This window comes from Gorilla gorilla, chromosome 1 (assembly GCF_029281585.2).
Source record: "Gorilla gorilla gorilla isolate KB3781 chromosome 1, NHGRI_mGorGor1-v2.1_pri, whole genome shotgun sequence".
Taxonomy (NCBI): Eukaryota; Metazoa; Chordata; class Mammalia; order Primates; family Hominidae; genus Gorilla; species Gorilla gorilla.
Genome location: NC_073224.2, coordinates 72,662,455 through 72,687,575, shown reverse-complemented (window position 1 = coordinate 72,687,575; position 25,121 = coordinate 72,662,455). Strand labels below are relative to the sequence as shown.

Genomic DNA, 25,121 nt, shown 5'->3' with positions numbered 1-25,121 from the left:
AGGAGGGTGAGAGGAAGTAAAAAGACATGTGATATATAGAAAACAAATAGCTAAACGGCAGGCATGAATCCAACCATACCAATGTTAATTTTAAATTTGAATAAACAGAAGGGCAGAGATTGTCAGATTGGATATAAAAACAAGATCCAACTATATGCTATCTATAAAAGATACACTTCAGATTCAGAGACAACAATTTTGGAAAACTGTCAACTATTTCTGTACCATTCTCTTTCTTTCCTTCTGTGATTCCAATTATGTGTATGTTGAACTTATTTGATACTATACCAGAAGCCTCTGATGTTATTTTTTAAAATTATTTTTTCTCTTTGTACTTCAGTTTGGTTTCTTGTGACCTGTTTTCAAGTTTTCTAGTGCTTTCTTCTGTCACATCTCATCTAATTGAGTGACCGCAACTCCTAAGTATATTGTGACTTTATTTTCAGGATAAGGGAGATCTTGAAGGCATCTCGAAAATTGCAAGGTGATCCAGATTTGCCGATGTCTTTTACTTTGGCCATAGTGGAGTCTGATTCTACAATAGTCTATTATAAACTTACAGATGGATTTATGCTGCCAGACCCTCAGGTCAGTTTTGAGGTAACTGACAGCAAGAAGTACAAAAAGAGGAAAATTATGACATGATTTTAAGTGTGACTCAAGTCAGTCACAGAAATGCCACTTCCTTTGCCATAGGGAAAATTCAAGAAAAAAAGTCTTGATTTTCATACCTCAGAAAATTGGTTATATTTTGTTCAAAGTAGCATGTTCCTAGTTATTTTTGCAAAAAAATATTGATTTCCTTACTCTTTGGAGAATTTCATGGTTTTCCAAAGTATTTTATGAAGTCATCATGCATTTAATTATTTAGTGAGTAACTGAGGTGGAATGTAAAGGCTAATAATAGTTGTAAGTAAAAAAAACGCTTATTTAAGAAATGTTAAATTGGTTGACATTTTGACAGGAACATTTTAATAAGATAAATGTGCTATATGTGATTTCTTTACATACTTCGTTGGTATAATTTGGATAATTACATTAAATATCTTTCTAATTTTGCTTTTGGATTACATTGTTTATCGGAGAAAAGTCCATCCTGATCTTTTTTTTTTCCAGAATATTTCTCTTAGAAGATGACATCCATGTTTCCTGATGCTTGTTTTATTCATACAAGATTGGATTTGAGACCCATCAGACTGCTTCATCTTTTATCTCAGAGATAGTCAGGGTTGACGTAGATAGGGAGGGTTGACTTCCCCATTCCATAAGGTTTTCATTCTGAAGAGTAAAACTTCCCCAGGTAGAAGACTTTCTCCTTCTTAAAAAATATAGGGTGATTTCTTTAAAACTTTGTTATCTAGAGACAGTTTAATTACAGTTATATACAGGTTTATGCCTAGGATGTATTCAGATGGGTGGGACCTGTGTGCTGCTTTTGTCATCCCACACTCAAAGTTGTCTCTTTGTTTCTTGCTACCACTGCCAGCTCATTGTTGAGACTGCCATTTCTCTCTCTTACTCAACTCTCCCCAGTGCCTTTTGGCCACTGCAGCTACCATAGAATGGCATTTTATATGTGCCTTGTCACCCACTTCTGTTTACTTTTTCCTCTCCAGTAAAAAGTAAAAGATTTCTTTCAATTGGTCTTCCCATTGCAGTTACTGTTATTTCTCTTTTTTGGTTAACTTTAAATCAAAACTCAAAATACGTTCATCCAGAGTGTGTCTTAAGTAACTTACGTGTCTTAAGTAACAGGGACCAGAGACATGTTACCTACAAGAGTTCTGGGCCATCCTTTTCATTCTTATCACATATCATAGCTTGAATATTACAACAGTGTGGGAGAGAATCAACCGTAAAAATGTCTTCATTAATTAGACCCAGTTATTCCACTTTTGTTAATGTCTCTCAAATCGTACAAAGTATAAAAAATTATATGCACAAAGATGTTCCAAGTGACATTACTTTTAGTAGCCCAAATTATAAACCACTTTAAAGTTTGGGGTAAAGATTGGCAAACTTTTTCTATAAAGGGCCAGAAAGTAACTATTTTAGGTTTTTAAACCTACTGTCTCTGTCATAACTTGTCAACACTGCTGTATGAAGCACAAAAGCAGCCATAGACAATACATAAACAATACGGGCATGGCTTTGTTCCAGTAAAACTTTGTTTACAAATGTGGTGCCATAGTTTGCCATCCCTGGGTCTAGGAAATAGTCAATAAACAGATATATACAAATGATACATAATGTACTTATTAAAAATTAGTAATGAATATTATTAAAAACATGAAAATATTACATTAAGTAAAAATTGCAAGATGGAAAAGTGTATAAGTGGGTGTAATCATGGCTGAAATAACAGACCAAGCATATGATAAAAAGATAACAAAGTAAATCAAATCACTAACTGGTTATAGTGGGATAGGAGGCAGAAAATGGATGACTTTGTCTTTTCTCAATGTTTTTATTTGTATTTTATAATAAAAATGTTTTAAAATTAAAAGGTGTCTTGAAATCTGTATTAGTTATCTATCATTGCCAAATAATATTACCACAAACGTAGCAACTTAAAACAGCACACATTTATTATCTTATGGTTTTTGTGGGCAAGGGACCCGGGCACAGATTAGTTGGGTCCTCCATGAGGCTACAGTCAAGGTGTTGGGCAGGGCTCCAGTCTCATCTGAGACTTGACTGGGGAAGGGTCAGCTTTTTCACCCACATGGTTATTAGTAGCCTTCAGTTCCTTGAGAGTGCTCAGTGCTTATGTGCCATTGGCAGGAGGCCACCCTCAGCTCTTTGCCATGTGGGCCTTCTCAATATAACTGGTTGCTTCCTCAAAGCCAGCAAAGGAGAGTCTCAGCAAGATGGACCTTATAATCTTATATAATGTAATCACATACATCCCATCACCTTTGCCGTATTCTGTTGGTTGGAAGCAGGTCATAGGTCCTGCCTACACACTAGGGTTTCATGGCTGATTAGGAAACAACAATAACAAGAATGGAAAAATGATGAAAATTAGGAACATCACAAAATAGTATAAAGTATCATTCTTCATCTGTAGTCATTCCTGACTCCTTCCTTTGATGGTATTTGAATTTCACTTTTATTCTTGGTGGGAGGTCTCCATAACTCCTTCCGGCTCCCTCTGCTTCCGCAGAAGACATGAAGATGGACCTATTCAGAACAATATGTGTTTGGGTGACTCTAGTGGAAAATTTGCAGGTCTAAGAATCCTCAAACAGTTTATGATAAATTCTTAGGGTCTCTTGATTTCTTAAGTCTCTCGTTTGATTCATTTTGATGTCTTTCATTATAATTCTAGAAAAATAGCATTTTCAGAAAGAAGTGTAAGGATAATGTCAGATTTGTGTGTCGGATCTGTTGACCAGTGGGCTCCTATATAACTACAAAACCAGAAGTGTCTTTTGGGGTTGGCTGTGAAAGGTGCTTTCCCAACTCTTTAAACTAGGATTGAATCCTGCTGTATGTCTTGGGATGTTTACTCTATTTCAGAATGTTCCCTGTGTACTTCACCAAAGTTGTTCTGTCCAAAGCCAGCCAGACACATCCTAACATGAATAATGGCCCAGAACTTTTTGGAACGGGAGGCCACCCAGCTGTGTATGTCTCATTTTAATGAAAAACTAGATAAAGTGATTTAAGTAATTTTGTAAGTGAGTTTACATTTGTCTCCCTGTTAGACTGGGCTCCTTAAGAACAGAACAAGAAATCATGTATTTTTTAATACATCTCTGTATCTTGCCTCTTTGCACAGTAACTCACATATAGTAAACCCTCAGTAAATACTTGGCAAATGAATGAATGCTGATTATAGCCATGTCTGATTATATAATGGCTTATTTTTTCTCTCAAGGCAAACTAAAACAATTCATTTGGACACCAGAGGGCACTGCTAGATAACCACAGCATTTTCAGACTCTACTAAGAGTAGATTAGCTGGAGAAGTGGTGCTCTTGAAAATTTATTTTCAATCTGTAGGAAATAGCATAAATAAAAATATAAATAAGTTTTACGTACTCACATCCCCTTTTTCTTTCTGGCATGCCTCTAAAATTATACTGACATTAAATATGTGACTTGATTCATGCTTTGCTTAAAATGTAGATCTATATTTAGAAATAAAAGCCTGTTTAGGGTAGGGGTAGATGGGGTGGGTTTTATATATATATATTATTTTTTTTTTTCTTAGCCGTATGAAAGTATGCATTTTAGTTTTTCATTCTAAAAGCCTAATTTATCCTGAAATGAATTTCAGGATCACATCACATAGCAATAAACCCCAGCTCTGGAACACTCACTATTCTGGCTAAGTGCTGGTGGTAAAAGATGTACATTGCTGCTTTAATATAAGCAGGTATTCCTTGTTGTATTGCAATTCTCTTTATTCTGTTTTGGGGATATTGTGTTTTTTACAAATTGAAGGTTTGTGGCAACCCTGCCTCAAGCAAGATTGTCGATGCCATTTTTCCAACGTGATCATTTCATGTCTTTCTGTCATATTTTGGTAATTCTTGCGATATTTTAAATTTTTTTTTATTATATCTGATATGGTGATCTTTTTTCAGGGATATTTGATGTTACTATTGTAATTGTTTTGGTGTGCCACAAATTGTGCCCATATAAGACAGCAAACTCAGTTGATAAATGTTATGTGTGTTCTGACTGCCCTACCAACCAGGATTTCTGCCATTTCTCTCCCTTACTTCTGGCCTCCCTATTCCCTGAGAAACAGCAATATTGAAATTAGGCCAATTAATAACCCTACAATGGCCTCTATGTGTTCAAGTAAAAGGTAGAGTAGTACATCTCTCACTTTAAATCAAAAGCTAGAAATGATTACACTTAGTGAGAAAAACATGTCAAAAGATGAGATGGGCCCAAAACTAGGCCTCTTGTGCCAAACAGTCAAGTTGTGAATGCAAATGAAAAGTTATGGAAGGAAATGAAAAGTGCTACTCCGGTGAACATATGAATAAGAAAGTGAAACAGCCTTATTGTTGATATGGAGAAAGTTTGAGTGGTCTGCAGAGAAGATCAAACCAGCTACAACATTACCGTAAGCCAAAACCTAATCCAGAGCAAGGCCCTAACTCTCTTTTCAATTCTGTGAAGGCTGAGAGAGGTGACAAAACTGCAGAAGAAAAGTTTGAAGATAACAGAGCTTGGTTCATGAGGTTTAAGGAAAGAAGCTGTCTTCATAACTTAAAAGTGCAAAGTGATGCAACAAATCCTGATGTAGAAGCTGCAGTAAATTATCAAAAAAATCTAGCTAAGATAGTTGATGAAGGTGGCTATATTAAATAACAGGCTTTAAATGTAGACAGACGGCCTTATATCGGAGGAAAATGCCATCTAGGACTTTCATGGCTAGAAAGAAGCCAATGTCTGGCTTCAAAGCTTCAAAGGATGGGCTAATTCTCTTGTCTGGGGCTAATGCAGCTGATGACTAAATTAAAGCCAATGTTCATTTACCATTCTGAAAATCCTGGAGTCCTTAAGAATTACGCCCAATCTACTCTACTTATACTCTGTAAGTGGAACAACGATGCCTGGATGAAAGCACATCTGTTTACAGCATGGTTTACTGAATATTTTAAGCCTACGATTGAGACCTACTGCTCAGAAAAAAAGATTTCTTTCAAAATATTACTGTTCATTGACAATGCACCTGGTCACCCAAGAGCCCTCATGGACATATACAAGGAGATTAATGTTGCTTTCATGCTTGTGAACACATTATCCATTCAGTAAGGTCAAGGAGTGATTTTGACTTTGAAGTCGTATTGCTTAAGAAATACATTTTGTAAGGCTGTAGCTGCCATAGATAGTTACTCCTGTGATGGATCTGGGCAAAGTAGACTGACAACCTTCCAGAAAAGGACTTGCCATTCTAGATGCCATTAAGAACATTTGTGATTCATGGGAGGAGGTAAAAATGTTTGAAGGATGTTGATTCCAACCCTTGTGGATGACTTTGAGCATTCAAGACTTTAGTGGAGGAAGTTAACTGCAGATGTGGTAGAAATAGCAAGAGAATTAGAATTGGAAGTGAAGCTTGAAGATGTAAATGGATTGTTATAATTTCATGAGACAACCTGAACATAGGAGGAGTTGTTTCTTATGGATGAGCAAAGAGTGGTTTCTTGAGATGGAATCTACTTCTTGTGCAGATGCTATGAACACTGTTGAAATGACAAAATATTTAGAAAATTACATAAACTTAATACAGCAGCAGCAGAGTTTGAGAAGATTGATTCCAATTTTGAATATTTTACTGTAGGTAAAATGCTATCAAGTAGCATCAGAGTCTACAGAGAAATCTTTTGTGAAAGGAGGAGTCAATGATTTTGGCAAATTTCATTGTATGTTATTTTAAGACTTTGCCACAGCCACCGCAACCTTCAGCAACCACCACTCTGATCAGTTAGCACCCATTAACATCAAGGCAAGACTCTCCACCAGCAAAAAGATTATTACTTGCTGAAGCCTCAGATGATCATTAGCCTCTTTCACAATAAAGTATTTTAAAATTAAGGTGTGTGCATTGTTTTTTAGACATGATGCCATATACTACATGTTCGTGTAAATGCAAGTTTTATAGGCACTAGGAAACCAAAAAAATTGTATGACTTGTTTTATTGCAATATTTACTTTATTGCAGTGGTCTGGAACTGACCCTTCAATATCTCCAAGGTATGCCGGTATAAACTTTTCTATAAAAGAGGTGCCCTCTTTAGCTGGGGCATGAAAGAGGGAAATGGCATGTGAGGATTTCTCTCTGGTGCCGCCTTTGCCTTTCTTTTCTGGAGTCCCTAATCAGTGTGCCCTCTGTGCTGGGGCAGCTCAGTGGAATGCTAAGCTAGGTCCTATGGCTCCAGACTAAGTATTTGCTTCTCCTGGCTGAGACTCTTTAGAAGAGTATGTTACCAAACACCATAGATCTCTTGTAAAGAACATGAAGGAAGAGGTACTTTGGAATTCAAATTTACAATTAGAATAGAAGAGTAATCTGCAAAGTTCACGTAGTCAGCATTTTTATTTTTATTTTTTATTTTTTACTAAAACAGCTTTTCCCTTTTATAATCCTGGAACCAAATGACTTAACCAAAACTTCATGGTGTTTCATCTCTTTCTGAGTATTTCTGTTCTGAATTCCTCTCTGAGGTCACTTTTTCCATTGCAGCCCCTAGCAGGAGGCCTCTTCACTGCTGCAGCACAGTGGTTCCTGCCAAAGTTTATAGTTCTTCTATACAGAAGCTCTTTATTCATCTGCCATATTTTACCTTGAGTGTTTACATGTGCAGAATAATGTGCTATCCTCTGAACAATTAATAGTACAATTCCCCTTCTTTCTGGCCAATAACTGTTCTGTTCCTTACCACCCCCATTCTTGCAGCCTAATCCTCTTAATGATCTTTGGATAAGAACTGCTTGTACTCACGAAGGAAAGTGGATGGAAAAATCAAATGTCTAGTAGGTGGGTGTGCTATTATAATGTTTAAATGATTTTGAAAATTTTCCCAAAGCCAATTTAAGCAAAATCAGAGACTGGCCTTTTAGGTTTCTGGGTACTAAGTGGAAGTAATAAGAAGTATTTTATTAAAGGTTATTTATCAGTTTATCTTCAGACATTAACTGGTATCTTAGCTAGGAGAATCATTACAAAATACCACAGCCTGGGTGGCATAAACAACAGAAATTTATCTCCTTACAGTTCTGGATGCTGGGAGTTCCAAATTAAGGTGCTAGCAGACTTTTAAGGGCTCTTTTCCTGGCTTGCAGATGGCAGCCTTCTGGCTGTGTCCTCACATGGCCTTTCCTCTGTGGGGCATGGCGAGATTGAGAAAAAGAGAGAGAGAGAGAGGGTCAGAGCACGTGCAAGTGCATGCTGTCTGGCGGCATCTTTTCATCTTCTTATAAGAACACCAGCGCCATCAGATTAGGGCCCCATCCTTATGACATCATTAACTTTAATGACCTCCCTAAAGGCCTTATCCCCAATTCCAGTCACGTTGTGGGATAGGATTTCAATATATGAATTTGAAGGGTACATAATGCAGTCCATATAAACTGGGCTCCTTCTCTGTGCTCAGATACTGTGGTAAGTCTAGGGATACAAAGATTGGTGAGACATGACCTCTACCCTCAAGGAATTCAGACAGGCAATTACAACTCTCTTTAGCCAAAATTCTAAACACCTGTTGTTAGTGTGAATTGAGAAATACTTGTCTTGCAGTGTATAAAGTTTGTGTAGTTTACTTAAGGGTGAAGGGGTTTAACAACTTATGATAAATAGTTTTCAAACGATCATCATATGTGTATTATTTGTCCCAAAGTATTCAGCATTGGATCATATGCAAAGAAAAAGTGCACAGTGAACCTCTAAGGAGCTTATTGTCTCCCTTGAAAGGAGAAAATCTATGTACAAAATAATTCAAGAGCATTACAAGGACAATATTATATATAAATGCAAAGTTATAATCATGTTGTACTTTATTCACTACTAAGTGCTTCAGAACCCTATATCTTGATGCTCACAACAGAGCTGATGTTACTTACATGTTATTAACTTTTTATCCTCATAAGATAGAGAAATTAGGGCACAAGTGGTTAAGTAATAGCTCCAGGTAGTAGCAAGCAAGTGGAGTGGGTAATGCAGATTAGATCCAGGTCTCCTGATACCTAGCACTGTATTGTTTTCAGAATATTATGTTGCCTTTTTCTTGTATGATGCAGAGAAATATATTAGTGTGTGCCAAAGTCTTCGGGAGGAAAAAATTATTCAGTCCTGGAGGGAGTTAAGAAGTGATTTTGGGATCAATTACATTATCCTCTGATACTTGAACAAATGTATCAAAATGTCAAGCTGTTTGTGGGTAATTCTGAAAAACATATTCATAAGCAATATATTTACAGAGTTTTATTCCAGAGGATAAACACATTCATGCTCATGCTTTTATGTTGGCAAACCTAAAACAATATTTAATAGTAAATAAAGAAGAACTCAGAAAGTTTCTCTGCTTGTTGACACTAAATTTTGTGCTGGTACAAACAGAAAATCCAGAAACTTATAAATGATCATTGCACCTCAATGAAGAAGATCATTGCACCTCAATGATCTTGCACCCCAAGTATTCCTCAGATCTGCCTGCCAGTGCTTGGAATCCTAACATAATTCTGTTTCTTAATCATGAATCAATAATCCAATTTAATTTGACAAACATTTTGTTAGCACCTTCATGGGTAAGACATCGTGCTAAGATCTGGCGGAAAGACAATTCCAAATATGTTATTATTAGATTCAATAGGTCAAATTAATCAGCTTAACTGTTACAAGAATTTCTAAATGTTTATTCTCAATTTCTATACTTACATCATTGCAGAGCAGCAATAGTTTGTGGATTGATACCTGTGTATGAACCACACTTTGAATGGCATGTGTTAAAAGCTTTGATGAGGAATGAGAGCCTAAACCCCAATAATAGCCTGCGCATATTAGTCAGGATGGGCTGGATTATTATGCAGCAACAGCCAGCGAGTTCATTTAACAAGTGTTTATTGCTTGCTCACTTTACATGCCCATTGACTGAAACGACCCATTGCATGCCCTTTACTCTGGAAATCAGAGTGATAGGGCCTCCACCATCTGAAATGCTGTCAGTTCCAGCTGCAGGAGGCAGTTCCAGCTGCAGTGTTGCTTACTGCAATTAGGAAGCAGCCCATGTTACTCCTGTCCACGTTTCAGTAGCCAAAGGAAGCCACGTGCCTGGCCATGATCTACCTCAAGAAAGAGGGGAAGTGCAAATCTGTCATGTTCCTGGATTGAGGAGAAGGAATATTCAGAGAGCAGCACTTCCAGGTAATAGAAAGGAGAGGAGAGAGCCGGCAGGTAGATTTAACAACTGGATAGCTGCGTGAACAGAGAAGGATCTGAAGTTAAACCTCAAACTATTGAGTCCCGTCACTTTAATGGGAGTGAGTTTCGGGTTGTTTTGGGAAGAAAGTGAGAGGACATTGCAAGAAGGAAAGGGCACTAAGTACCACCAGGTTGGGAAACGGGCCACCTAGAGGACTTTTTCCCACTTCATGGCTCGGGTTCTGGAGATCAGAAAGAAGATCTTGTATGGATCAGGAACCTAGGGTCATTGGGGACTTTATTCTTTCCGTTCTTCTGATGCACCAGATTGTTACACAGACTATGTTGTCCTGGCCTTTTCTTTACTTCCTAAGAATGGAAAAAAGAAAGCAGTTGTGCCTATAGCATAGAAGATTTAGTGGAACTCTGCGAGAATATTTCTGAAGGAAGCTGGTTAAACATGGATGTGTGGGTGAGGCTGGGTTTATGAAGAGCCTGGTGGCAACTCTTCTGGGATGGATAGTTGTTTATGTGGGATAGTGAACATGGAGTGTTTGTATAGATCTAGGACACTTTCAGATGCATTAGCATCTGACAGAGAGAGAGCTGGGGGACAGACATTAGTCCTTAGGGTTTCTCATCAGTCACACAGGTAGTGGCTGAATTGGGCATCATCCTGCAGTGCCTGAGGTCCATCTGGGTCTCTCATGACTTTTTCTCTTGAGCACTTGGAAAATATTTGGTCTGGTCCTGAACTCCAGGGACATGTTGGGGAACTTTCAGGCTGTTTTGGGTCCTCTCCATCTAGATACACTTTCCCAGCCATATGTGCTTCTCTGCTGTCTTCATAGCATGTTGGAGAAAGATCCTAAGAGTCTGAGATATGTGGAGTATGTGGAGCTTTACCTGGGCCTGGAGGCAGCAGTTGGGGGTATAGGGTAGGAGTGGGTGCTGGCCATATTCCCTTTCATTTCCTCTATTTCCTTTGGAGCGTCTATTGTCTCTCCTCTGCACCAGCAACTTTTGGGGTCAGAGCGGAGGGCACGGACCACAGGTGTCTGCTCCATGACCAGTTCAAGGTTCTAACTCCTCCACTTTTGCTACTTTTTATCCCCAACAAGTTTTTTCCCCTAGGTTTATTTTGTCTTAGGGGTAGGAAAAACTGATGCCGACCATTTCCAGATCGATTTTCCTTCTAAACATATTGTTTTTGCCAAGATTTTAGATTTTGGAATTCAAAAGCCAAGAATTTGCTCTTTTTGTTCTGTAGCATAATCCTGTTCCTGAGGCAGTGTGCCAAGAAAGCCTGTATGGGAAAAAGTTCACAGGGAACAAGAATTACTGAGAAGGGAAAATATATCAGTTAATATATAAAAAATTATCCAGTTACATTCACAAACAGAATGTGTTAATTGTCATTAAAATTCATATTGATACTCACAAGACCTATTTAATTTTCTGAGGGTACATTTTATCTTATCTATCAGCTTACATCCCACCTAATGATAATGCAGTATTTGATACAGAGTAGAAGCTCAATAGAAGTCTTATTTGATTGCATTCAAATATTCATAAATGGACTACTACCCACCCCATCCTATTCCTGCCATTCCAGTGGCAGGGCAAGGACCAGCTGCTTTTCTGCCCTGTCCACTTTGTACAGAAAGCAGAGCTGCATGTACCTCAGGCTGTGAGACAAATCACCATCCCATGCGATTTTCTTTTGTAAGCATGCTTATGCTACAAGATCCCTTATATTTTGATCCCTTGCCTTAGAGTTCTGAGAAATCAAAATAAGGATTTCTAAACAAAATATATCTGCCTGATAAGTTTACTTATTATTTGATTACACATCCTTTCCTATGCCAAACCTATGCATTTATTTATTCAACATTTTTTGGGGAAATGAAGACATGTAAACTGCTAAATTTGGAAACTCTACTTAGAAATGGTAATGCCTCTCACATAATTATACAACTATTGTGGATTGTACTTCTGTTGATGACCACAGATGGGGATTCTGTGGTTTTGAATATTGGGTGAAAAATTGGTCATCTCTTCTCCCATCCCAAGTGAGATCATTATAAAACTTGGTTCCTATAAATATAAGCAAGAATGTTGCTTTTTTCTGGATTGTACATTCTCTATCATTTAGATATAAATGAATAGAATTCATCCACTTTGGATCATAATGTTCCACTCCCACAAAATGAAAGGAGTTGGTGCAGATACTATCTGTGATCCCCTCTAGCTCTTTATTTTGGTGATCCTATAATTGAAAGATTTTGCCACATAGATCTTTCCTTCTCACCCTCACGCTCATCACCCTCTTCCACCTCTACCCCTGTTAAAAACAACAACAACATATTCCTCCCATCATGGGCCTTATTAATCCACCACTAGAATTGTGCTTCTTTGAATTTTTGAGGCCCAAGAGACTTGCAAGGCAGAGTTTTGACTTCAGAAAACCAACAGTGACATGGGACACTTGTGTAATCTCCCTGAGCCTCAGTTTCTCATCTGTAAAATGAAGGACAAAGTGTGTCCTTCCAGGGTTGTGTTTTCCTCACACATTGAAATGGTTATGTGAGGATAAATGAAGCCCAGCATACAATAAACTATCAATGATCCTTCCCTTTGCAGCCTCCAAACTCTTCCCATTGATGTGCAGGTTGCCACCTTGGAAGAGAATACATGATAACTAGCTGAGAGCCAGTCCTCCAAGGAGTAGGACCTAGATGTTTAGCAGGGTATGTAGAAGGTAGTCTTAGTCCATTTTGTTGTTTGATATTCTGTTATTCTATCACACCCCATCCCACCTATGATGGTTTTAAGATATTATCCATAAATCCTTTTGATTATTATCCATAAATCCTTTTGATTATTATCCATAAATCCTTTTGATTTATGGATAATATCTTAAAACCATCACAGGTGGGATGGGATGTGATAGTTAAAGAGCATTTTAATTTTCTGTTATTCTGTAACAGAATATCAGAGACTGGGTAATTTATAATGAACAGAAATTTATTAGCTCACATTTCTTGACGTTGGGAAGCTTAAGATCAAGGGTCCAGCATCTGGCAAGGGCCTGCTTGCTTTATCTTATGGCAGAAGGCAGAAGGGAAAGAGAGATCAAGAGGAGTCAAATTAGCCCTTTATAATGGCACCAATCCTGCCCATGAGGGTGGAGCCCTCATGGTCTAATCACCTCTTAAATATCCCACCTCTTAATACTACTACAATGGCAATTAAATTTCAACATGGGTCTGGAGGGGACAGACATTCAAACCATGGCAAAGGTAAAGGAAAAGATGGGGGGACAATTTTGCCCCTTGAAAAATTTCTCAGGCCTGATCTTGCTGCTGCTGTTGCTGCTGCTAATGGTGATGGTGATGATAACACTTTTTTTTTTGGTCTCACTTTGGGGGATCCTTTAGGTTTAGATAAATTGCATAGGAATAAGATAAACACCAGCTATACAGTGGGAGACTTAAATCAAATAAGGGAAATTTCCACTGCAGGGAAGCTGTACTGGGGCAATTCATTAGGAATGAAAAGAAGTTAAACTTAGCACAGCACAAAAGCACATTGGAAAGTTCTCTCTAAAAGAGAAGGGGGAATATTCAGGGTGCATTTAAGTCATGAGATATGGCAAGGAGCCTTCTGTTGATGGTGGGGATTAGGTCTCTTGAAGGAATGAATAAATTAAAAAACATGAAATAATAACTAGCAATTTGTAGTTGTATAAGCATGCCTATATTACAGTGGGGGATATAAGGACCTTATTTTGTTCCCTTCTATATTCCCAGAAGTTAAAACAGTGTCTGATACATAGTGGGTGTTCCACAAATATTTGTGGAAGAAAATAAACAAATGAATACACATAAAATAATGTCAAGTTATGACAAATGCTATGAAGAACGTAAAGCAGGGTATGGGGATAGAGTGTGACAGGAATGCAATTTTAGTTAGGGTGACCAAGAATGGCTTTTCTCTGCAGGTGACATTTGAGCAGAGACCAGAATGCAGTGAGGGTGGGAGTAATGCAAATAACTAGAGGACCAGCCTTGCGGGCAAAGGGAACAGCAAGTGCAAATGTCCTGAGTTTAGACCATGATGGGATCTGAAATTCTGCATTTCTAACAAGTTGTCTGATGATGTCAGTGCAGCTGGTCCATGGACCACATTTTGAGTAGTAAGGGTATAGATTAGAGTTTGACCCGGGAGTCAGTACTAGTCAAGGTCAGTACTAGTCAAGTCAGTACTAGTCAAGGAACTGAGTAGTTCTGTCTGAGAACTGAGTAGTACTGACTAGTCAAGTCAGTACTAGTCAAGGAACTGAGAGGTGAGGTCATTGCATGAGAAAAGAGGAATGCAAAACTGTATATGAAATATATTCTTATCTATACAAAATGTATGCAAAGAGGGACATGAACAATATCAACAGTGTTTTCCTCAGTGGGGTTGCACTTCAGATGATTTAAATTCTCTTCTTTTTAGATTATTCCAAAGCTTCTGCCATGTGTATTTATCACTTTTATATTCAGAAAAATACATTTTTGGAAAGTTCAAAACAGAAAATATGTGTTTAGTTAAGACACAAAGTTCAAAATGTATTAAAATATTTCTAAATTTTAAAAAAATGTTATGGACACATGGGAATTGGTTGGGGTTTCTGATGAAAGGCTTCATAAAGGAGATGACTTTGAATCAAATCTTGACATCTAAGTAGGCAAAACTAAGTTGGAGTTCTTAGCAGCTTCTCTTCTCTCTTCCTGTTCTTGGGTGGAAGTTGGGGTGGGGAAGATATAGGGTATGGATGGTATATTAGTAATCTATTGCTGTGTGACAAATTATCCCAAAGCTCAGCTACTTAAAACAATAGTTTTTGTGGTTCAGAAATTTGGGAGCAGCTTTTTGGCTCAGGGTCTCTCGTGAGGTTTCCATGAAGATATTAGCTAGGGCTTCCATTATCTGAAGGCTTGATTGGGGCTGGAGGATCCACTTCCAAGATAGCTCACTCACATGGCTGTTGGCAGGAGAAGGCCTTGCTTTCTTGCCATGTGGATCTCTCCACAGGACACCTTGGGTCTCCTCATGATACTACAGCTGGCTTCACTCAGAGCGAATGACCACAGTGAGAGAGAGGGAGAGCAAGAGAGAGTGAGAGAGAGCTAGAGAGAGCACGAGAGAGAGAAGATCCAACACCTTTGATGACCTAATCCTGGAGCATACACACTGATGCTTCTGCTTTATTCTGTTCATTAGAAGCAAGTTGCCAAGTCTAGTCCATACTAGGGGGAGGTATATTCAAGTTTACCTTTTGAAAGGGGGGAGTATCAAAAGGATTTATGGATAATATCTTAAAACCGTCACAGGTGGGATGGGGTGTGATAGTTAAGGCCATTTTAATTTTCACTTAAAAGGGACTGAATAAAATTACTAGATACTATGGATTACTGTAGGAAACTGTCAGTCATTTAGCATGCCTGGTGTTTAGCAGGATGGAGGGTAGAAAGGTATGATGAGGAAAACATCTAGAACATAATGCAAGCCACATATGTAATTTAAAATTTTCTAGTAGCCACACTAAAAGATGTTAAAGAGAAAATACATAATTTTAATAATATGCTTTTAGTTCTATATATGCGAATATTTTCATTTCAATGCATAACCAATATAAAAATTATTAACGAGATATTTTAGACTCTTTTTTCTTTTTACTATCTCTTTGAAATCTGGTGTGTGTTTCATACTTATAGCATCCTTTGGTTTGGACTAGCACAATTTCAAGTGCTCAGGAGCCACATGTGGACAGTGCAGGTCTAGAGAACTAGGCCAGAAGCTAATAATAGGTCACCGAGAACCATAATCTGTATCCATTGTCCAAACAGAGGGCCCAGTAAAGGGTTTAAGCTGAAGGGCACCATGATCAGACTCCTGGTTTAGAAGTCACTCTCACTGTTCTATGTGTAGAACGTGGAGGGTTGGAGCAGGCAAGCTTATATGTCTATAAGCACATAATTGGGAGACTTTCAGAACGTCCCATGTGAGAGCTTGAATGAGGTTAGTTACACTAAAGATGGAGAGGAGCCGATGTATGAAAGATAGAAAGGAGGTGGTTTGTAGTAGGTCCCATGACCATTTGGATGTGAGAAAGTAGATGTAATAAGATAGAGACACTTAGAATGATTCCAAGGCTTCTGGCTTGGGTCATTGTGAAGAAAATTGTAAGAAAAGGAAATACAGGAGTTAAAACATGATTTGCTTTGGGGGGATAACAAGGTAAGATTACAGCTATAGATTTGGAAAAGTTTTGGCTGAGATAGTATCGGAGATGGAGGAGAAGAAATCTAGTGGACAGTGGATGGATAAATCTGGAGCTTAGGGGAGACCTAAGCTCCTGGTAGAACCACCACAAGGCTTCGTAATTTTATGACATTGCTATGAAAATGCCAGGCACTGTGGAAAGTTCCAGTTTTCTCTTGTTGTAGAGGCAGAATCAGCTGAGGAAGAAAGAGTGGAGCCACCTCAGGAAGAGGCCTCTGAGCTGTGGGCACCAGCCAGGGAGGTCTGCTTCCCTGGCCCAGAATGACCTGGCTATTTAGCAGCGAGGGAGGGGCCATGAGAGCCACACTGCCGAGTTATCTTAGCGGTAGGAGCTCCCTGGCCAGGCTGTGAAGGCCAGAGCTCACTGAGGGGAGTAGGAAGGGGAAGGAGTGTCTGGATAAAGCATCGGAAGTTAAAAACGCCTAGATTCTGAGGAGTCTGTTGATGGCATGGACTTTGGTCTTTTTGTTGAAAACCTCTTTTGTAATATGTTCAATAAGTGGAATTCTTTGCTGCCAAAAGAGGGGGAGGAGGAAGAGGAAAAGGAGAAGGAAGGAAGGAAGAGAAAGAAGAAAAGAATTCCTGCCTTGGGATTTGACTATTTCACATGTTGTCTCCATCTCAGAAAATACGTATCCTTGTCAGTGAAGAAAAAAATGTTTTTTGTATTTTTTTTTTTAGTAGAGATCGAGTTTCACCATATTGACCAGGCTGCTCTCGAACTGAATGACTTATATGAGTACACATGTCATGTTTAATTGTGTTTTTCTACTTACATTTCCTATTGTAACCTTCAGTGCTCATCTGGGTTGTTTTCTGTTTGTTTGTTTGTTTGCTTGCTTGCTTGTTTTTATTCTCTAAGAAACAATATAATGGCTAAGACCCTATTTGTTGACTAATCCTATTTCTGGAAGGTTAGCAGACCTATGTGAGATATTGAGACCCTTCCCTCTTTTACGCACCTAAAGTGAAGTGTGTCTGCCCACTGCCTCTTCCTTAATAGGGTGATGCCTTAATGCAAGGGTTGCAAACTAAAGTGCCTGCCACAGCCAGGTAGATAATACACTGGAGTGATGTGAGTGTACACAGCAAATGAGCTTGGCCAAAGGGAGCAGCTGTTGTGAAGCTCCAGCAGATTCTTGTGAAGTGGCAACATGGGCGTACTTGCCAGATGTTCTTACTTTTGTGTGTGAAATTTTTTGGTGAAGTTTCCCCATTTTTAACTTCACAAAATATCAATTTTATTTAAACACTGCAGATTAAACAAAATATGTTGGTGGGTTCTTATCAACCCACAGTCCACCAGTCTTTGACATCAATCTAAATCTTTATATGTGTATGCATGTCATGTTTCATTGTGTTTTTCTATTACATTTCCTATTGTAACCATCAATGCTCTTCTGGGTTGTGTTTTGTTTGCTTACTTGTTTGTTTTTATTCTCTAAGAAAAAATACAATGGCTAAGGCCCTATTTGTTGGCTAATCCCACTTCTGGAAGGTGAGCAGACCTATGTGAGGTATTGAGACCCTTCCCCCTTTTAGGCACCTAAAACAGCAGACCATATGGAAAATGGCATATTCCCCTGGCAGATTCAGGGCCACAGTGGTTGAGAGACTATCAGAGATGGAGGAGAAGAGTGGAGTGACCCTGGTGCAACTGGCCACATTTTGGTGGTGACTCCTCTAATAAGTGCCAGGTTACTTAAAGTAGATCTCATATTTAATAATAAATGAAATATCAAAATCATTCATGAGGGTACTAGATAGCATGTGGAAAAAACAGTCATTATTTCCAGTGCTCAAAGTTAAACATTAAAAAAAAAATCAAATGCAAGAAAGAAGTAGGTGAGGGAGAAAATAGGAGGAAAATGTATGGAATTCAATGGGTTTCATGTGCATTTCTCTTGGGTGTTATTGAGCTCTAGGTCAGGTTTGTAGAAGAGAAGCGATGCTTCCCCATCATGCTCCCCAGTCCTCCACCCTCCACCCTATCCTGTGGGGCAGAGTTGCTGTAGATTGATGACATTCTAGGACACTGGACCATGTTTGCCAGTAGAATGGTTGCTGCCCACTAAAAGGTCATGAATAATGTCCACACAAAGACCTGTACATGAGGTTTATAACAGCTTTATTCATAACAGTCAGACTAGAAATAACCTGAATATTCATCAATGGGTAAATGTATAAACAAACAGTAGTAATCTTTACAATGGGATACTACTCAGCAATAAAAAGAACAAGCTACTGACATACACCACAACATGGGTGACTCATAAAACACTCTGCTGAATGAGGGAAGTCGAAACCCAAAGCATTTATGCTATATGAATTTATATGAAACTTGAGAAAAGGCAAATTTAATCTATAATGACAAAATAGATCTATGGTTTTTTGAGGCTTGGGGTGGAGGGTATGTAACACAAAAGGGCATGAAGGAATTTAGGCAAAAGATGATGGAAATGATCTATATGTTGATTGTGGTGGTGTTTCCATGTCTGGTTATAGTTTTGAAACTCATCAAACTTAGGCTTAAAATGGGTGCATATTCTTCCATGTAAATTATACCTCAGTAGAGTTGATGTAAACAAAAAGGTCACGTACAAAGATGTATTATCTCCTGTCCCTCTTTCATGTGTGCTATAGAAGCAGTCTAAAGACCTAACTCTCTTTTCTCCTCCTTTCTTCCTCCATGTGGCCTGAATGGGGAGAAAGCCAGGGCTCTCCTGCTTAGGATGTGCCCAGCCAAAATTTTGCTCTTATCTTGTCTGATCAAGCATTTTCATCTGTTTGGATTTCTGTCTTCATTTATGGCAGATGAGGTGTGGTGAAATGTTGAAGTTGAGTTTGGGCTTATGGGGAGAAAAGGTGTTCCATCTCTGATCCTCCAGGCTTTCTCAGGTGTCCCAGCCCAGCTTACAAGGGCTGTGCACTGTGGGTAGGGGACTGACTTCAGCTGAGAATAGGACACTTGCTTTTCTTTTTTTTACCAATTTTCTGTAGTATACAGCTCCCTCAGGGACATATTGGAGAGGGAGGGCTGAGGTTTACGAAATGATTTGGATACTCCTAAGACCCTTGATTAATACTGTCTAAACACTGTAATTATTTCTAAGTCTTCCATAGACATACCTTTACCAAAGGCCTCATTGCCTTTACGGAAACGTCATTCTCTAGTCTCAGTACCACTCTGGCTGGTCGGATACTTACTTTTCAAAATACAGCTTGAGTCATTGTCCTGAATCCTTCCTACCCTCCAGTCTCAAAGCACACGTATCTCTTGTTCCACGATCCAAAAGAAGGGAAAGGGGCTTAAGTGTGATGCAAGTCTGGGTTCACATCTTGACCTGCTGCTTACTGAGTGGGTGACTTAGAGCAAGTCACTTATCCTCTCTGAGCTCCAGAATATATATTTTTTTATATATGGTATAGTATAGTACAGTATATATAGTCACCAAGGCTCAGAAATTGATATATATATATTTAGTATTTTTTTATTTCTAAAATAGTGATGATAATTCCTACTTTTCAGGATTGTTGTATATATTATATAATATAGTTAGTGTATACAGTTTGCACAACAAAGATGCATAATATATTTTAGCTATTATTATTATTAGCTGTAGTGGCAGAGACAGCCCCTGCCTCTCCTTGCATGTAGGTGTGTACATATGACATGGAGACAGTGGAATGTAAGAGCTGTGTGTCACTCCTGGGGTAAAGATTTTAGAAAAGGACAGGCCTTCCCTACTGTCTCTTTCCATTTCTGTTGGCTGGAAGCAGAAAACAAAGAGCCCCTAAGAAATAGTGAAGCCACAAGATCTATGGAGCCTGGAGTCCTTAAATTACTACCTGGGAGACAGCTACTCGTCACCCAGGAACACCTGCAATGGGCTGTTTTATAAGGAAGAAACAAACTTATTTTGGGTTAGGTCCCTAAAATTCTGGGTTTTGTTTATTATAGCTGTTAGTGTTAATTGTCCTGGTAAATTTAGAAATTGGCACTTTGAAGTGGAGGTTAATGTAAGAAAAACCTAAGATATGTTGCATCGACTCATCAGTTGGATGGTGGGTGGCACAGACACCGATATCAAAGGCTGGGAAGATGGAGACCTGTGGAAGAGATGGCAGAGCATTTGGTAAATCTGTTGCTGGTGATTATTTAAAAGGCATGCCCAGTGCCTGACAAGTCTTTATCTCCAGGGGAGAGGCTGGCTATTACTTATTGTATTCAGCAAGGTATAACCAGACAGATGTGCTCTGCTAAGAACTCGTTTGTATGAGTGCAGAAATGAAACAGTCTAGACAGAGTCCAGAAATCTGATGTTTCACAAGATTGGAAAAGCATTATTGTCCTCAACCCATAGAAGATATCACTGAAAAAGGCTTTGAGCAACATAGGTCCATTTAAAAAATCTCAATTTAATAGATACCATGCTAGCATCTACAGACTAGGAAATAAGTAGGGACTGTTCTCTGCCCTCAAGGAGTTTATAACTTAGTAGAAAAGAGAAAAATGTGTACAAATAACTGCAGTGGAAGACAGTTAATGATTGAAACATACATTGCTATAAATAATGCAAGAATCACAGCATTCTAGGGTAGCCCAGAATAGGAGCTCTCAAAAGGACTGGGGAGCTTGGACCTTGGTTTCTCATCAAACCCTGAAACCCATGAATGAATGAATAAACCTCAATTGTTTCCCAAACTCATTTTCATCTTACTGAAACACTAGAGTTCAAATTTGGTCTCTGGGGCAGTAGCTGATCCTCTGGGCATTGAGGAGCTCCCTCAGGCCAGCCCATGACTTTCCTACCAGTGTTCTTCCCTGCCTTTACAAGTAGTTCAGACTGAGACTTGTATGGGTTCCCTACTGAGGGCCTCATTTCTGTAACAGAAGAGGGCTCTGACATCCTTATTTTTCTTCAACTGCCCTGAGATGATGAGATGCCCCAGACCTGAAAGCACCATTGTGTTTGCTGAGACTGCTTGTTTTTATTGTCTCTTGTGTTTTAAATAGTCATTCTTTGGGCAAAGAATGAGAACTTGCAGCTCCTTATTGTTTCCTGGCATGAACCTAGTACCTTTTAAACTTGCTTTTATTGCCTCTTTGGCTGTGTGGAGCATTTATCTAAATATAGACTGGTACAACACTATGAACAGGACTGGAATAAGATAAAATTTTCTTTCCGATCAATTCTGTTACATCTTCTTGTGAACACTAGGTACTGTTCTTTTCTCAGAGTGGCAAGAGTAGGCAGCAAAAAGAGATGATATTGAGTTGCAAAGCTTTTCTAAGTGGAAGTCAATCACTGCCAGGCCTTTTAAAGTCACGAGGCCCAGGTACTGAGTGCTCTGGACACTGGATCTGCCTATGGCCTTAGGCAAACCACATAATCATGGTCAGCAACATACACTGCCCCTTGGAGGCAGGGTGGTGGAGTGGAAGGGGCACAGGCTTTGACAGAACCCAGTTGGATCTAATGCCCTGCCACTTATTTTGGGGTGACCTTGGGTGAGTTCCTTATTCTCATTTCTAAAAGGGGGCAATACTAATAAAATCTATCTCTTAGGGCTCTTGTGAGGATTAAATGTGATGAATATATGTAACTTACTCAGCACATTTTCAAGAAATAGCAGCTATTATTTTTTTGTAGGTAGGTACTTTGTGGCATTAATATATCAAATGCAACCATATCTTTAATTTTATTTCCAGGAGGAATAATCCATATATATTTATTAAAGATATTAACAAAAAGCAGCTCTCACCTTCTTGTGAATCAGATCCAAATCCCTTAACGTCTTCATTCATTCAGGTGAGAGGATTTCATTACTGCGGGAGTGCACTATAGTAATTAGAGCAGAGTCTCTGGTCTCAGGGTTCAAAACTTGGTGTGTGATATTGAGCCAATTGCTTAGGTTCACTGGGCCACAATCCTTGATCTGCGACTTCAAATTGAAACTATTTATAGGCTTTACTTGCTTAATATAAATCTTTCTATTTTGGGTGCAGAAATATTGGGTTTGATTCTAAGGGACCACCCCAGACCTTAGTGGGTGTTCTGTAATATCTGTCATATGCACCCTGTTGCCTTTATTAATTCTGCATTCTGAGTTGCAAAACTCATCTGGTTTCCAGAGATTTGGGGATCTATGATATACCCTCATAGGGTCGCTGAGCTATAGTCACTTCATGCCCCCCCTCCGAATCTTATTAGCTATTATTATCATCTTGGAATGGTTTTTTGATGTGGCGGTTATTCTCCCATTTTACATATGAGGAAAATAAGACCCAGAAAAGTTAAATCGCCACATAGCTCATATGTGATATGGTCAGAATACAAGCAAGGCATTTTTTGACATCAGATCCCATGCATTCTGTTGAATTCATTCTGTTGAATTCATTCTGTTGAATTCCCAGGACCCTATACATGCCCTGGCAGAGCCACCCTCAATTAAGATTCCACCTGGAGAGATTAGAGTCTACAGTTAAGAAAACACAATCAGCTGGGACTGTCCTCTTCAGGCATCTCACAGGCAGACCAGTTCTGGTGTGGGCTCTTCACCCTCCTTTAGTGGCTGTGCAGAGGATGGAAAGGTGGGTCCCGGAAGGCTCCCACAGGGTCTGCCAACCACATGGCTTGAGAAGGGAGCTGGCCTGCACACCGTCCTCTGCTGATTTCTCCTAAGGGATGTGAGCAGAGCATTGACAGGGTCTGTGATACACCCTTTAGCATAATTCTAAGCCATAGCAGGAACAGTCTATTTTGTGAAAAGCTCAGGATGAAGGCTGTCTCTCTCACTACTGTTTTGATGTTCACTGACAAACCCACCTACCATCAAATGATTCCCACCACACTGCCTGCCATGGTGCCTGAAATTTGTGCTATAAGCCATCAGTGTCCAGAGACTACCAATAAAATGTCTGGACAGTAGGGTAGGGGATGAGGGAAGGATAAGAGGTGGGTCACCATCACTGAAGAGTCTGGGTGAACTGGGGTGCTAGCTCCCAGGCTGGAGGTGGCCTCTGACGGACATGGCCTCTGAGGAGTGTAGCACCAAACACGGACTCAAAAGCACCCCTCAGAAAAGGAAAGGGATGAAGGGGTCATTTGCCTGTTTTACACATTTATCCAGATCAGGACCTGGAAGGGAAGACCTCCTTCACTGTTGCTGAGACTCTGAGCTCTTGGAAGACGGTGACTGTCTTTTTGTCTCTCTCTCCCCAGAACTCAGCACAGTAACCCATGATTTGTTTGACTGAACAGAGTGGCCATGGATTCAGTGCTCTGCTCTAGTCTCCACCTGCCAGTTTCCTTCTGACACTGCTATGAGCAACCCCCATATTTATGCAGATGAGTGCTCCATAACTCCACTTCTCTTCAATAAGAAGAAAGAGCAACACCGCTAACAACTTATTGTTGGTGGTGAGACTTTGGGCAAATTAATGAGCTCTCTGTTTATTCATTGATAAAATGTAGAGAATGCCCCTGGCTTCCCACACTTGTGGTGAGGACTCAGTAAGGTTCTTGTGGACTGATTGTGTCCCTCTCCAAATTCCCCAATTCACACACTGAAGCTCTAATCTCCAGTGTGATTGTTTTTGGAGTTAGGCCCTATATGGAGGTAATCAAATTAACAGAGGTCATGAGAGTGGGGCCTTAATCCAACAGGACTAATATTCTTAGAAAATGGGGAAGAAACAGGATACCAGAGATCTCTATCTCTCTCCCCCTTCTCTCTCTCTCTCTCTGTGTCTCTCTCTCTTTCCCTGTTGTACACAGAAGAAAGCCCATATGAGGACACAGCAAGAAGGTGGCTGTCTTCAAGCCAAGAAGAGAGGCCTCATCAGAGATGGAATGTTCCTGCACTTCGGTCTGGATTTCTAGTGTCCAGAACTGTGAGAAAATAAATTTCTGTTGTTTAAGCCACCTGGTCTGTGGTATTTTGTTATGACACGCCCAGCAAACTAACGTAAAATGCTTTGGTACAGCACCAGGCACAAGGTAGAGATTCATTAATTGTAATAATACCATACAAATAATTATTGATAATGGCACTATCAATAATTGCCATTGTTATTGCTTCTAATAAAACACCCACCTTCTAGGGGAGAGAGGAAGAATTTTGGAAACTCCAGTAACAAACAGCCTGCAAATCCACTTTGAGCTTCTGATGAGAAATTGAGGGCACTCGAAAGAAATAAATCACATTCACTGAAATTTTCTGATCCTATTTCTGTACATATGTCATGATAATTTGTGTCAAGTAATATGACAGCATCTTTCCTCTGAGGGACTTAATGTGCTTATGCCAACTACTTATTCATCAGGCAAATGTTTACATTCTGAGGATGAACTAAGGGAATGTCTTAGATAGCTGGGAGCCTGAGGCTAGGACTGTGCACTGAGGGGCACTAATAAAATCAGATAATCAAATTTCTTCCACCTTCTCTGTGGTTTAGGCTGTGCAGTCTGGAAGCAGGCCAGGTGGTTGGTTTTAGGAATCACAGGGTTGAGCTTACAGTACAAGACAGATTTTACTTCAAGTCTAAGTTAGCCTTGACTAATGATTGTTCCATCACTTTTAGAAGTCCAGCTAACTCACTTACAGGCACATCAGGAAGAGGGACCTCTCAAGACTGTTTTCTCACCAAAACTCTGAGGTTCTGGTGTCATAACTGTATTAGTCCATTTTCACGCTGCTGATAAAGACATAGCCAAGACTGGACAATTTACAAAAGAAAGAGGTTTAATTGGACTTACAGTTCCACGTGGCTGGGGAAGCCTCACAATCATGGTGGAAGGCAAGGAGGAGCAAGTCACATCTTATATGGATGGCAGCAGGCAAAAAGAGAGAGAGTTTGTGCAGGAAAACTCCCCCTTATAATAACCATCAGCTCTCG

The 25,121-nt window shown here is 39.4% G+C and overlaps 1 protein-coding gene across 6 annotated transcripts in view; it reads left to right on the top strand.

The window, feature by feature from the left end:
• Positions 1-24,143, top strand: part of TSEN15 (tRNA splicing endonuclease subunit 15) — a 44,436-nt gene extending 20,293 nt beyond the window's left edge. The window contains exons 4-5 of one of the 6 annotated variants that reach the window (XM_055367383.2): positions 21,933-22,032; positions 24,001-24,143. In XM_055367383.2, coding sequence (XP_055223358.1) covers positions 21,933-22,032; positions 24,001-24,105 — 205 coding nt within the window. In that variant the 3' untranslated portion in view covers positions 24,106-24,143. Of the gene's footprint in view, positions 1-446; positions 601-1,116; positions 2,507-21,932; positions 22,033-24,000 lie in introns of those variants that run through there. The other 5 variants (XM_055367386.2, XM_004028040.4, XM_019027849.2 and 2 more) reach the window with 5 other exon arrangements.
• Positions 24,144-25,121: the final 978 nt, after the last annotated feature.